Raw genomic sequence first — 15,578 nt, forward strand, 5'->3', positions numbered from 1 at the left:
TTTAAGTGAGCTTGAAAATTAGCTTGCCAACAAGTTTGTCTTCCTACAAAAGAATATGTTCCTACAGTAATTTTCAAACACCAAGTAGCTTTTTCTCTCATGGGTTTTTTTCATATATGACTTTTGGAATATCAAGGCAACCTCTAATTTCAACTGCTCTAATACTTGTTCTGAAATCAAGCTGTTATTGATGCAGAATTAATTCACAAAGATTCTTTCATCTAGTCTAGGGAGCTAAATGTTATTATTTAATCTTACTTTAAGTCAGGACCAAATTTAAAAAATTTTGGAGGGAGAGAGAACTGCAAAATTTCAGCTGGAATATATAAAGTTACCACTTTATTCCAGACTGTTCAAAATCACAAAGGCATTGTTTAAAATCCCATCTCTTCTTTGATAAACACAGTGGGTGAAAAACTGTTGCTTAAGATAAAGGACAAATCAAGAGAGGAATAATTATAATCATCACCACAAAAAATTCTTAAAAGGCAATCTAAGTTGTGCTACATATTGGAATGAAAATATAGGGTTTATGATAGCCAAGTTTATGATATTAGGTGTCTCCTAATATCTCATCAAAAGCTACCTTAAAATAATTACACATAGAGAGAGCCTCTACATCAAATCATAAACATAATTGAAGTGTGGGACATGACACCACAGCAACACTATGGACCCTTTTGGTGGTGTGCCTCATCTACTGGATAACCAGACATCATCTTTAAAAGTGAAGGTAACAGCTTTCTATTATTTATCAATGAAATTGAGATGCTTAGGAGGAGTTTTGACAGCTGGAATAATGGAGGTGATTCTGACAGATTAAGTGAGGCAAAAGAGAGACGCAGGTACAGCACATGGCTAGGGTGAAACATCTATAATTGATATAACTACAAGGAATAGAAAATCTCATGTGCCCTGTGGATGCACTTCATCTTGTTACAAGAGCTGATGCTTTGTATCAAGTTAAAAGTGAAGCACAGAATGCATTTCTCTAACCATAATATACCCAACATTTCTTGAAAAAAGGCCAAGATCTTGAAGAAATATGAGTCTACCTAATACGAAGGTGAACAAATAAGAGCTTCAAAGGAAGAACCTTGCAATCATACTTAAAGGTAGAAGGATATCCAACAGTTACTCCTCCTTTTCCATGTGAAAGGAATTCAGAAAAGTATACAAAATAGAAAATAAAACAAAGATCTTCCAATGATTTCTTTGAAACATTTACTATCCAATTTCCCTTTCATATTGCTGATCTCCACCAGAATTTTAATTGCTATTTAAAACAGGGCAAAGTCAGTCACCAAGTTTCACTTTAGAGAAATGGGTCCACAGTCTGGCTATGTGATGGTGGGTAATAAACTCTAAAGACATCTTCTCACACTTCCCTGAATCTTTTTGACTGCCACACATTAACTATTCTGCCTTACACAGAAGGCAGAAATTTTTTTTTAAATAGACACCAGCAATCCTTTAGCATTCCACAGCACCACGTCAAGACTCCTGAAGATGCATCACCATGGACACAATTCACTTTAAAAAGTCTGGGCTGTTCCAGTCAGGGCAATTGCAAAAGACAGGTCTCCAGGGACATCCCAATTTACTGTGCAATTACATTTGACAGTATCTCCAGTACTTTAAGTCCTGTTGAACTTCAGAATGTTTGTAGGACAGCCTGGTGAGCCTACACTTGCTCAATGGGTCCAGTTTGAGTGATAACTCTGTTTTTTCTGCTCCTCATTGCTCTTCTAACACTACTACATCCTCCTCACATTGGATAAAATGAATCAAAGCATGCTTCCTGTATTTGTTTCCATTCCTCAAGTGGTTCACATGCCATTTCTGCCACCACTGCACTCAAAATCTTTTGCACTTCATATAGTCCTGGAATGCAGTCAACAGCTTATTTTTTAAAGAGTAACAAGGCAGAATTCCTGTTTAAAAAAAATATAAAAACCACATTTTTGTATGGTTGTTATACCTAATTTGGGCTTCTTTGAGTTGTTACTTTGCAAACGCTAGCTAGGACATCAAATCATATGCAGTTTATGCAATTTTTTTATACATTAACCTGGATTTTAAAATCTATTTCCATAAATTGATTTCAGTCCTTTGGTCTCACGAAAACAAGTACAAATGAAATAAAAAAGATGGCAAGGCAACCATCTTTTCTTATCACAGAATTTCTATTTCATTGCATTTTATTTCAACCCACAAGCCTGTTAACTATTTCAGCATACCTGATGACTTAAGAACAGAAATAAGAACTTTCCCCTTAATCCCACCTTCATTATGTAACATTTAATATGCCTTTCACCAAATTTGTCCTGGGACAAAGCACCTTCAAAAGAATTCATGCTGAAGAGAACAGCTGGATTGACACATGGCCATCTGGTGAGTGCTTATTCCTGTAAGCAGAAGTGCCTAAGGCCACAATTGTTCAAGAACAGGATATAAATATATCTTTATACATCTATGATTTCACTTTCCAAGTCCTTAAATCCACAGATATCAGAGGATAGCCTGTAAAATCAAGCATGATTTGAGGGGTCATGACATAATCTTATTTCTTAATGTTTTGTTTTCACTGATTATTAGGATACATCTTGGAAAATCCATGTACATTAAGAAAATGCAAGCTCAGCTGATAACATTCCTGAAAATTTTCTGCTGATTCGTGTCAAGCTAAAGGAGGAACCAATCTGCAAGATAGATACCATAATTTCCTTATCAATCCATAAACAAGGTAAACTGCTTAGAAAACATTATTTTCCCTAAAACATATTTCCTCAGCAGCTTTACTCTTGTTTTATTGCAACTAGCAAAACAAAGGCTGCAGGGAGATCCTGAGCAAGCAAACTGCTCCTACAGATCAGAAAAACTGAACTCTCTTTTTCTCCCAGTCATTGTCCTTGAGGGAGTAATTAGAAAACATTTACTACTTATGTCTCCCATATCTCATTTTAAATACTGTGATTTACCTTTGCTTGTTTGTAAGGTTAATCTGAGTTCATTTTTACTGAAAACATGCAACATCTATTCGTATTATTTACAATTTCATCTTCACCACAGAGACCACTTAAACAGTAGGGCAATAATACGTAACATTTGCAGAAAAAACCCAATTTAAAAATATCAATTGAAACCACATGAAGAATTTATTTCATTTCAAAAGACAGGTACTTAGATTGGAGCTATTCTGAGATCAAAACTTCTGTAAATATTTTTGAAGGTTTTTAATGTCTATGAATTCTTAGAATAACTTCAGATCTTGAAGTTATTTTAATTTTATAAATGTTTCCTCAGAATAGCATTAACATAATATTTCCCAAATTTATGTGACTAGAAACTAGCTTAGATTAGGGAAAGGAAACATTTTAAAATGCTTCCTAAATATCACCCAATCTGCTTCTTTACAATTCTTGAAACTCAGAGTCAGCCAGAAATTAATTTAAGGTTTTGTCACTTACTTACAGAACTCTATGTCACAGTGTTTTGATTTTTTTAAAATAGAAAATCAGATGCTAATTAAAGTTCAGATGCTAATTTATTAATTAGCTGGTAGTTTCAGGTTAAACTGCAGAACTATGCAAATCACGAGAATTGTTTTTTACATGATGGTATATGTCACTCAAGAGAGAGCAGAAACAGAGCTATGTATCCTGGTTCTCTGAACTCAATGCATCTAAGATGCTCTATATGTTGCAACAAATATAACATCCTTCAAGGATTTTACACAGTTTGAAGAAACAAGATATATTAGAATAATTTTACCGTGATAGAACAAGCAGAACCTCAGACAAAATTGTGTTATTTCCTGCCATTATTCACTGACTCCAGCCTGTCAATGAAATCACTGGTAAAACAATGATTTCCATCCACAGGGGAAGGATAATACTCCTCCTGATAAATTACTAAAGAAAATATTCTGTTTCCTAGCACTAAAAAATACTAGTTCTTGTAAGTAAAGCCTTTATTTCCCAGAAACAGCAGTAAATACCACAGGTTAGAAAGGACACAGAGGTAATTTCATATCTTGGTAACATTCTCACTGTGAGTGTTGTTGAAGGCATTGAGGCTTTACAAGAACCTCCCTATGCTGAGCTGAGACTCCAAGGTCCTGACCCCACTTTGATTAGCTCCATTGTGCAGAACCAACTTTTCACAATAATGGCTCTGTGGAACACCTCTCTAAATCCTTCACATGAGCTACTTGCAGTACAGGTGCTTGAAGCCACAGTTATATCAATGAAAAATAACTGTAAGAGTTTAGATAGTTAAGGTACTTACTAAAATAAGAATCAAAAATCCACAGAGAAATCTGATAGACACACACACATAGCATTCTCTCCCATGTATCAGCAGGCAAAAATTCCTCAAAACCACAAACCTATTGCTTGGGAAAAAGTTGATAAGCTGGTTAAATTTTCATTTATAATTTTGGGGTTGCTATCAAAAAAAATCAACCTATTTAATAAAGAGGAGCACTCCCAGATGTGAATAAAACATCCGGACCACTAAAACATTATTATTATAGTCAGAGTTACAAATGATAACAGCAATCTCTGGGCAAATCCTTCCTGTAAGGATTCCAGCTAAACCACAGGAGCAGCTCTCCAGGGGCTGTCCCAGGAGGGCTGTGAGGTGAGGGCAGCCTGCAAATCTGACCGTCCCTTCCGAGCCACCCTCTGTGCAGCAGACAAAGGTCCTGCTGCTTCAGCCTGGAGAAGAGAACGCTCCAGGGAGACCTTACAGAAGCCTTCAGTAAAAAATGACAGCAAAGGATTTTTCTATAAGACTCTGTAGTGATAGAATGAGGGGTAATGGCTTTAAAATGAAAGAATAGATAAGATATTAGGAAGAAATTCTTTACTGTGATGGTGGTGAGGCACTGGAACAGGTAGCTCAGAGAAATTGTGGATGCCCCATAGGTGGAAGTGATCACGACAGAGCAGGGTGGAGCTTTGAGCAGCCTGGTCTAGTGGAAGGTGGCCCTGCCCAAAGCAGGGGGATAGGAAGCAGACGATCTTTAAGGTCCTTTCCAACTCAGGCCATTCTATGATTCATTCTATGGTTAATTTTGAATCCTATACATTTAAACAGGCTCTGTGCAAGCCCTGCACTGAGATTTCAGGTCTGTCCTTTCTAAGTGTGTGCCGCACTCTCCTTGATTTTTCAAGGGCAGCAGTCTAGCAGATTGATCTGGCAAACCTGTTTCCATCATGGAGCCACTGCTCTTTTGTACTTCAAAGGTGAATAATGACTTTTTTGTACACATTTGACATGGCACAGAATTAAGCAGCACAATATGGTGTGATTCACGTTATCACAGATTATTATTCCAGTTTCTTAGAGTTCCCTGATTGTTGTAGCAATTCAATTAACTTCATAGGTTCTCTATTTTTGAATCCCACACCTTGGCACCCAGATATTTAATACATATTTCCCAGTTAATTTTTTTCTTTTTTTTTCTGTAGATTTTCTCATGTATTATCAGCATAACAACAGTTTCATAAAAATTTAAATCATTAATTCAAGCATAGTCACAGTATTTTGCACACTAATTGCCACTTAGTTCAATAGCATCTTGGAACTTTACAGCTTAAATTCAGATAAAAACTGTACACAGAAATAATTGAGTTTACTATGAAAAGATAGTAGCTCTGAACCAAAAGACTAACAGTTTAACAATTCACTTGTCTATACAAAGCCATTCAGAAAGGAAAACACATTCTATTATAAAAAGGATAAAAGGATTTAAGATAGATTGCAGTGATTGCTCTGGATGGAGGTTGATCAAAACATCTCCCAGGTGAGTTTAAAATGTGATGATTAAAGCAATGGTTACAATGCTCAATTGAATTTGGCTTTTACAGAAAGCTTTTGATATAAATTTTGCTGTATATGAGAGATCTATGTGCTTACTAAAATATTTTTTTTCTTGAAAATACTTGCTCTTTCCAAAAGAATATTTAACTCATCACTATAAAACACAGGACTGTGTTACAATTAGAATTTGTGCTTTTTTAATGGAAACCCAATTCTCTGTGATTGAAAAGCCCTTTTTTTCCCTAGTAGACACCTATAACTGATGAAAATTCAGAGCCAAAATAGAATGATGGTTTTATTTTTTAATTTTGGGGTAATTTTTTCTCTTTGAGATTCATTGTGAAATTATAAGGTACTTCTTCAATAACATTCTATAAAGTATTTAACCTCTTCTTTCTAAACATGATTACCAATAGAAGCTTATACAAAATCTAAGAAAATGTGACAACAGAAAGTACCTGTTGACAGCTAAAGACAGCCAGCATCAGCCTCCTTTCAGATGTTTAAATTTCAGACACAATCATCATATGTGAATGCAGTATTTTTGGTAATCGCAGTACTAAATTTTAAAATACCAAAAATTTCAGATAGAGACATGGACACTCAAGATTAAAAAAAATTAATTGAAAAATTATCAAAGCCAAAATAAATAAAAAGAGTGCTTAAATTTAAGGAAAAGGAAAATGACAGCAACAGAAATATTTTCTAAGAGCTTGCCACAACTTTTACTGAAGAAGAAAATACTAGAAATCACAGCAACCCCTATCTATATTCAAAGTCACTATACTAGTTCTAACACATCAGCAAAATACAGTTTGATAAAAATAGAAATTAAAGAAGAGATATTTTCTACATTACCATGTATATAGAGTTCAGTTCTAGAATTCTGAATTTATTTCATCTAGATATATTTTTGAGCCTTATAACTGAGCTTTAAATCATGTACTTATAGGAACCAGAACTTCCATTTCAGCAATTTATTCCCAAAAATTTTTCTATTTAAAATATAATTAAATACTTGATTGAAAATATAAATGCTACAAGCACTATGGGCCAGAGACATGCTCTGCCACTGACCAGCAAAATTCATTCCAGATGACAGACATGAGTGATGGATTAGATGACCTGAGCACCCACAGGCTGTTGGCAGTGACAGGACCTGTCCTTCCAGACCAGCTGGTGGAGCTACCAAGTTTCTGCCCGAAGAACAATTCTCATTAGTCCTCAGGAAAGCACAAAAGCCATGGAACAGGCAATAAGGAAAATGTTTCCTCACCTGGGAAGTTCTCAGTTGGTGTAATTGGTGTTTGGTTTATTTTCTGAAGACAAGAGCTTATTGGTGCAGAAGAGGGCAATGGGAAGGAGCAGGGAACTACACAGTGCTCTTCCCTTTGGAAGCCTACCAAATTCTCCTGGCAGGGCCCTCAGCTGAATGGGCATTCTACAGAAATTTATTGCACTGAATATTTGTGGGTGGTCCTATCTTTGTTAGTCTTTGCTTTCTTAACTATTCTCCAGCACAGCTCCTTTAGAATTATTTTGTTTCTCCAAGTTTTATTCAGATACTTAAAATTTTAAAATTTAAACTGGTATATTAAAAAGAAGTATCTACAAAACAATTTATGAGCTGTTTTGAGGGCATCTGGATATCTAAATAGCCTCCATTTTGTATTTAGTATTTTGAATATTTCTAATTACATCCTTAACAGCATCAGTTGTAAGAAACAATTATAGATCAAATAGGTATATTCATAATTATCATAAATTTTCAAATTATTACTGGGTATCTCATGATCCTCCAAGAACTCTAAAACAGTTGTCAATATAAAACCAATATAAATCAAATACAGCTCATATGCAGCCAAATGTCAAAGTTCCCAATGTCCCTTTAGTTGAATGTTTGTTTAACTCCCTTTTCCACAAGAGTTTCAAGAAGAAATGTGGCAAGTGTTTCTGCTAGCACACTTTGCTGCTCTGTGTAAGGCTCTGCTTTGATTTTAAAGGAGAAGACAAAGGGATTTCCAAACCACCATTATACGAAATCTTTCAATTGACAGTAAAGGTCAAAGGATTCCACATGTACCGTACCCATGGCAAAACTACTTCCTGCAGGTTTCAGAGGGAAAAGGCAACTCTTGGCAGCACTTTTGCACTTTACAAGACCTTACAATTACGATCTGCTTCTGAGGCATTCAAATTCAGCCTCTTCCACCTCCAGATCTTACCTTTTCCACATTCTCTCACACAGGAATCCCTTAAGGTTTTATTTGATTCACTGCTGAATCAAAGTGTCCCATTCTGCAGAGCTGCAGCTGCATCTACACTACTCAAAAAGCTAAACACATGCTTGACTCTTCCACAGTTCAATTTGTCTTGATCTTGTTATCAGGCTAGAAGATCACAAACTAGCCTGCTAGTATGCCTTATAGTACACCAAACACAGAGAATTAGGCTTGTATCTAAAACTTGAATTGTGCTTGTTGATTATCAGGAAATTAAGCTTTACATATATCTGATGATGCAGAAAGTTCCAGTATTATAATCAATATGAATCATTAAAGGTGGAGTAGGAAATCCTCTTTGATGTTCTGTATTATTCTGTATTTGATGTAGTCTTTTCTACATTTGGCTAAATAAGCTTGTTCAGCAAAAAAGTGAAGTTTTTATCTGCTCTTTTACCTCTTTTATCCCAACTTTATTCCTTGGTTCTCTAACATACTCTTTTGCTAATTACTACATTACTGACTATTACTAATTGCTATATTATGTAACTGGATTTCTCTGCCTTTTTGTAGGTCATTTTTTTTCCTAATAAAACAAATAAAATGAGTCTCAAGATACTTAGAGGTTTAAATGTGTGTCAGCTAGTTGTCAGTCTGTTTTACCTTTGTTCCTAAAGAAAGACATAGTTTGTCACTGCTGCTGCTCCTACATAATTCCAGCTCCCTTTACTTTGACATCAGTGACCAGACTTTCTGTAGGGGCTAACATTAGCCCGAATTATTAGAATTCTCTCTTGATTTCACTCTGATTGCAAACACTTCTAGGGTTCTTTATACCAGAAGTATCTTCTCTCTTTTTTTCTCAGCAACAACACAGCTTTTAAACTCTCCTCAGCAGATCCACTGTGCACGATCTAGTCATGGGGCAAGGAGAGAGGAATGACAGGATTTCTCTCATCCCCCATCCTCAATTTGTCAGCAGGAATTCCTGTATCTGAGCACTGGTGGGAATGGCCAGAGGAAGATGCTGCTCACCAAACACAGCACCACCAATTTGTTTGCCAGAATGGTGGGAGTGAAAAGCAGGGAGCAAGGCAGAGAGGTTCAGAGAGATTTGATGAGGGAGTTTGGGAAGTGATTCCAGAAACCAGCTCTACAAAATGGGAACTGTGTGAGTCCAGCATGTGGCTCGCTCAGCTCCCATCTTGCCCTTCCCTCTTCAGAGTACATCTTGCTTAACAATTTAGAACTGGGAAGATTAGCTCTTATGCCAAACAATAAACTAGTCACAGAAAAATTCTTTTAATTGAGGGAAATTACACAAATCAGGCTGGGGTTGCAGAGGCACAGTATGGTAAAGGGCTAATTTTGCCTCTGGTGCAACACTCTTGTGCTACTGAGCATTTTTTCTTTATTTATATAGTTCAGGTTTTCCATTATGTCAGCATCTACCAGCACTGAAATTCAGACTTTAGTATATATATCCTATTTAGTACAAGTTTACTAGTACCCAATAAGCAGAAATAAATAGTTGTTCCAATACCAGAAATTAATTTACCTCATCCTTAATGCCTACAATGTTTTTCTCTCATCTGCTTAGCTGTAAATATTCCTATGAAAGTTAATATATTACTTGCTTTTCTTATGTCTGTCCTGAAACCACACTTCAGCAGCTTCTGAAGGAAGTTATTTAAGGAAATGTCTTTTGAACCCTACTAAACTAATGTATACAAAATATTATGGAAGCAGAATAATTATTGTTCCAAAAATAATGAGGAATGTATAAGAATAATAGAGATACAATCTTTATCAATCCTGAGTTAAAAATATAAGGAGAATAAATTTCATATTTCAGCAGCTTCTAAAAACACTGAGATCTGGAATTAAACTTTTCCCACAAACTTCTTAATGCATGACTATGCACCACAGAAGGGGATGTACCTTCCTCTAAAGCCTCTAGTACTGACTTCCAGAGGTAGAGCAAAGCTAGAGAGATACAACACTGGGTGCCTATTTTAATATTTCAATATTTAATAGAACTTATATTTTTATAGCTTTTGCCTTCTCAGCAAGGAATGATATTGGATATTTTTTCTTAAGTTAAAGTAATCAAGAGAGACATAAAGATGCTGTTGACCTGTTGACTTCTATTTAAAGGAGGAAATAGAAAAGTTAAAAGAAAATTCTATGTGCTAGCTTTTCTGAATGTGGCTTAATGCCTACTTAATGATAATTTTCTCAGGCATGGCACTCATGAGTGCCTGCTTGTGCCAGCTGAGAAGTCTAGAAAAATCAAAGTCACTGTGCACTGTACAGAACATTACAGTCACCATTCAACATACATGTTTCAGTTCATGATTTCCAAAGAATTTCTGTAGAAACCAGGTAGATAAATTTTACTTACTTGTTTTCTGTCTCTAGATAATATAGGAATTTAATTAAGGGGAATTGAAGTAGTGGTAGTAAAAAAATGAAGACAGAACTCTCACTTGGCTTATGAGATTTATGGTTCTCACATGGCTTTGAAACTACACAATGTTAAGAATGCATGTTGAATTACTACATATATGTGAAAATTCAGTGTCTAGTTCCACAGGTTCGTTGATAGAATAAAAACTCACTTTCAAGTACTGAAACTACACTTAAGCAGAAGAATAAATTAACTGTTTATTTCTGGAGACATTGTTTGATATGTGCAATAAATAAACCACCATATTCATCAAATAATTCCATTTATAATTTTCCTCTTTAATACATTCCGATAATACTGAAGGCAAAATTTTAATTAAAGAGATAAAAGATGTTGAGTGATGCCCAATAATATGGTGTAGGTGAAATGGAAAAACAAGGGTAATAAATACTTCCTTAGGTAGTCATGTTCCATCTCACTCCTTTACATGAGAACCAATTTAATCTGCACCAGTCCTACTTCTGAATCAAATTTCAGCTAAGCATTGAGGGAGCAGGAACATCAGCAGATTAATTCTGGTTGTACATACAATACATAAAGCCATATTTTTGTGGTGCATACAATCACAACACTTACGATAAAGGCCACTCACAGTGTTACGCTCACCTCTCAAAGGCAACACCTTTCACAGCCAACAATATAGAAATACTTTCCATAAGTGTCACATAGAAAACAGCTAAACACAACAGTACCCAAGTCCCTCTTACATGTTAATAAACATTCCTATGCTTTGTGCAGTTAAAACTACATTTGCAAAACACCCAAATAACCATGCAGCACATCTACAGAATTTTAAAGTATCTTAAGCCATTTTCGTGGTTTTGGTTTTGTCAATTCTATTTTCAGTAGTAGGGCTTTCCATTTGGACTTTGCTAAAGTGCTTCTATTTTCCCACACTGAAATGTACACTCTAGAAAGTAATTATATGAAGTGTATTAGTCTAAATTATCTGCAAAACAAATAATTAATTATAATAATAGTTAATAATTTATAATTAATAAATTTGATGGTTTATTTGCATTCAAATACTAAATGTCTCATTTTACAGTAGCTTTGCCAATCCTGGGAGCAAGGAAAAACAACCTGGAAATAAAAGTCTAAACCAGATATCATTTCCTCAGCCAAATTTTATAGGTCAGAAGTCTCGTGTTTTCCACTTAAAATGCGACCTCAATTAATGAAGTCTTTTAGAGGACATTAAATTATTTTTGCATAATAGAAATTTAAATTGAAAATATCTTGATTATTTTAATTAACATACTCTATATGACATGACCCTGTTCCAGATAGCAGGAAATTTGGATAGTATATTTAAGGTTATACTACTATGTAGATATTCAGATTCTTGGCAATCTGCCACAGCTGGGGTAAAAGCTTTTGTTGATGTATAAAATACTTTTCCAAGTGCTAAAAAGCCACTATTAAGCTAAGTAACACTGCATCTTCCAGTTCTCAGTGGATCAAGATAACTCTCTGTTCAACTATATAAGAGCCATGAGCAAGTTTCATTAGCTCTCATGCCATCTGTCACTCAATAAACATCTTTTTTTTCTTTCTTTGAGTTTTTAAATCATGGCACTATTGTTCATTCTGATAGACAATTACACTGGTTCTTTCATTTGCTTTAACTTATCCTTCTTAAATTTTAATAATCAAGAACACTGTATGTTAAGGGTTTTGCTGCACATTTCCAAAATTTTATTGAAGAAACAACCTGGCACTCATCTATTACTTTCTAATAGGATGTTGGATATTTCAGTTTAGCATATTTTGTTGCTTTTCAAAATAAAACTCCCTTGCCTTAGAATGATAATCTTGTTCCAGCCTGGAATCTGATCCTGCTACCTGTTTGTACTTGCTCATTTTCATTTGGCGATTCCTTTCTTCTACATCCAGTGCACCTGTTAAGTTAAAAACAGAAGGAAAAAAAGAAAATAAATACACATGCAGTCATCACTTTCAAGGTTAAAATTATGCTCATGGAAGTTTTAACAGAAAGAGATGAAATTTGATTTACTTAAGTTCCGTGCATGTAATTTTAGTTCCTGAATTATGATTTTGCAGAAAACCAAAGAATTGCAACAGGAGGAAAATAGCAGATAAGTATTTCAGCAGAATCTTAATAAGTGTTGTATTATCTACACAATTCAAATGAAGCCAACTTTGTGAAAAAAACTCAATATAAATGAAACACAGTGTTTCCATGGAATATAATTCTATTATTTTAAGAATATTCAAGAGAAATTGAGTCTTTTATTTAATAAGGAGGAATGCAAAGATAACCTGTTTATTTTGGGAAGAGATTCTGGTTCTGCATTTATCATTGTCTGACATATCAAATTAATAATCAAGTAACAGCCATGGACTAGCAGACCTTCCATTTACTATTTCAGTATATTCTTAGTATGCTCCAAAAATTCAAAGAATGACTAAAGGAATCTTAAAGAGCCACCCAGTGGCATCACTGTATTACATTCTAATGAAGCACAGCTTCAAGAACAATTCCAGGATTCACTCATCTTGGACAACACATGTGATTTGCTTTAGTCAGGGATGGGGTCTCACTACATGACTCAGCCAGTAGCTGCTTTCAACAAACTGATATTGTACCACAATTTACAATGTAAAATAATAAGGAAGTGCCAAAGCTGAGGTGGAAGATTGAGAAATAGAAAAATGAGAGGAAGACAACAGCTCAGAAAAGATTTTCAAACATAATTTAATTCGCTATCATACCCACATAAGTATGATTCTTTTCTACTTTAACCTGGTATAAGTCAAGAATAAATCATTATCCACCAAATGCTAAAAAGCATTACTTTTGAATGACATTTGTCCTAAAATATCCATAATTTTAATGCAAAAGTTATCTAGGATAAAAATTTCAGGATCCCGCTAATCATAAACAGAAGCTTCTGTACATTGTAAGTATTAAGCAATATGGATTGCATTTATGGAACTGAGATGGGAATGTTAGGTGCCAGTGTACTACAGAAACCTGGTGTAAACTCTAAACCTCAGTTGAAAGTCATGATCTAACAGCAAAGTGGGGCTTGGGACAGAACCTGGGCCTCTCAGCTTTGTGTTTTCTTTTGTGAGAACAATAGGGGTGGTAGCACATACTGTGAGAGCTGCCAGGTAGGGGTTGTGGCGCTTCATAGGAAATCTGGAAGGAGAGGAGGTAAAAGGAAGTGGGAATACAAAAACACTAAGCTCTTCTGTTCTCTATAAACTCTCTGGCTTCTAGTTTTTGTATTCTGACTCTCGAACTTTACACTCTACAACATGAAAGAAAAGACTGCATGAAAAATTATAAGAGAAATTAAAATGAAGAAAAATTAATGAGAAAGAATAAATGGTGCTTTATAGGAAGAAATAAATTGAAAGAGAGAGCAGCAGATGAAAATTTCTAAAATAAAATAAAATTTTTCCTATCATAATTTTCCTCAACCATTATAGAACCCATAGCCCTGTTTCTCAATTTATCATTAAGTGAAATTTTTAGGGTCTAGTTTTAAAAGCTCTATTTTTTTTCTCTTGAAAATAAAAAGTTACACTGGAAATTTTTTTTTTCAATGACAGAAGTAACACATATGTTTTTTGAAGTAAAATACTCCAGCCTCCTCTCAAAGAAAGAAATCATCTTTTGCTGAAATCAAAATCTTCTTGTCATTTTTCAGTAATGTAAGAAAGGAGACATTTTTCTCAAAAAGGGGCATTTTTTCAATTTTTTTTAATGTTTTATTATGAAACCGTGGCATTTTTTCTCTGTCTCCAGACATTCTGCCAAATTTCAGGAAAGTGCAAGTGAAGAAATAACAGGTCCTGAGCATAAACTAGAAACTTCACAATTACTTGAGAAAATATTCATTCTTATCTATGATCAGTTGGCAAAGTGAAAGTTAGATTTCCATAAATCCAATTGCCTATGATATGTACAAAATATGCCATTCAAAAGGGAAACAAAAGATATAAGGCCATGGTGTGAGTCCTCTGCAATAAAACAAACAAAATTTGTGGCTTATTTTTTCTCAAGAGAAAAACAAGACAGAAAAATATTGAAAAAAATTATTCAATTCCCATAAAATCTTATTAAAGGAAAATCTAACTTCCTTTGTATTTTTGAAACTGTCTTTAACATGTGAGAGGATTCAGTTATGAGCAAAAAGCGGAAGGGCCGAGGGCAGTGGATAGTTCATGAGGAGCAGAGAGCTCTGGCTCTGCTGTGCACGGAGCTGACAAGCAGAGAGTGCAGGGTTGCTGCGTGCCCCGGGCTGAGCTCGCTGGCACTGCAGCCAGAAGCAGCTGGGACCTGCATGGCAGCAGGAAAGGCTGCAGAGCATCCTGGCACTGCCCATTCCCCTGGCCCAGCATGAGAGCCTGTCACACTGAGCGCTGGGAATGCAGGGCTACCATCACCTCACTTCTGCTGGCAAACCTCTGCTCAGCTCACACCTACGTGGGAGGGCTTAGCAGGAGAAAAAATACTTCTAGAGGGCTCAGTAACCCTCTGGGTGCATTAAAGCTTCAGCTTTTAACATGAGTTTGGTAACCAAGGCAGAACATTAGTCCTACCCAAGGACTCCACTGCAGGCAGGAGCTGTTCATGGAGCATGAGTCAACAAACCAGAACTAACCTGAATCTAACCATTAGTTATAAACAGTGCTTTAAATGTAGGAGCATAGCTTTCACACACCTGAATTACAAGGGCTGACTGAGCCCTTGTGTTATTAGATCCTGAGCTGGAGCCCAGTACAACACATTTTCAGGGCTATAAAGACTGGCACTAGAAAAGTTAAAGCTGCTTCTGATATACTGAAGTGCTGCCACAATATATTGAAGTGTATGCAACCAAATTTTGGCCAGGTAAAGTGAGTTCATTTCTTCATGAACATCCTTCCAGAATTTTGCTTATAAGCAGTAGTTGTGCCTCCAACAGAACTATCCAATGAGACACTAAAATTCCAGCCATATGAATGCAAAAAATTAAGACTGAAGGGAAGAACAAAGCCTGGTGCTGCTCACCAGACATAACTGGGGGCATTGCACTGTAGGC

At 35.5% G+C, this 15,578-nt stretch overlaps 1 protein-coding gene across 47 annotated transcripts in view; it reads right to left on the reverse strand.

The window, feature by feature from the left end:
- RIMS2 (regulating synaptic membrane exocytosis 2) overlaps positions 1 to 15,578 on the reverse strand; it is a 446,430-nt gene that overhangs the window by 75,919 nt on the left and 354,933 nt on the right. For 32 of the 47 annotated variants that reach the window (XM_064706347.1, XM_064706344.1, XM_064706342.1 and 29 more), the window contains one exon: positions 12,322 to 12,422. The exons of 14 other annotated variants lie outside the window; for them this stretch is intronic. In XM_064706347.1, the coding sequence (XP_064562417.1) occupies positions 12,322 to 12,422 (101 nt within the window). The remainder of the gene's footprint in view (positions 1 to 12,321; positions 12,423 to 15,578) is intronic. One more of the 47 variants, XM_064706341.1, reaches the window with a different exon arrangement.

This window comes from Zonotrichia leucophrys, chromosome 2 (assembly GCF_028769735.1).
Source record: "Zonotrichia leucophrys gambelii isolate GWCS_2022_RI chromosome 2, RI_Zleu_2.0, whole genome shotgun sequence".
NCBI lineage: Eukaryota > Metazoa > Chordata > Aves > Passeriformes > Passerellidae > Zonotrichia > Zonotrichia leucophrys.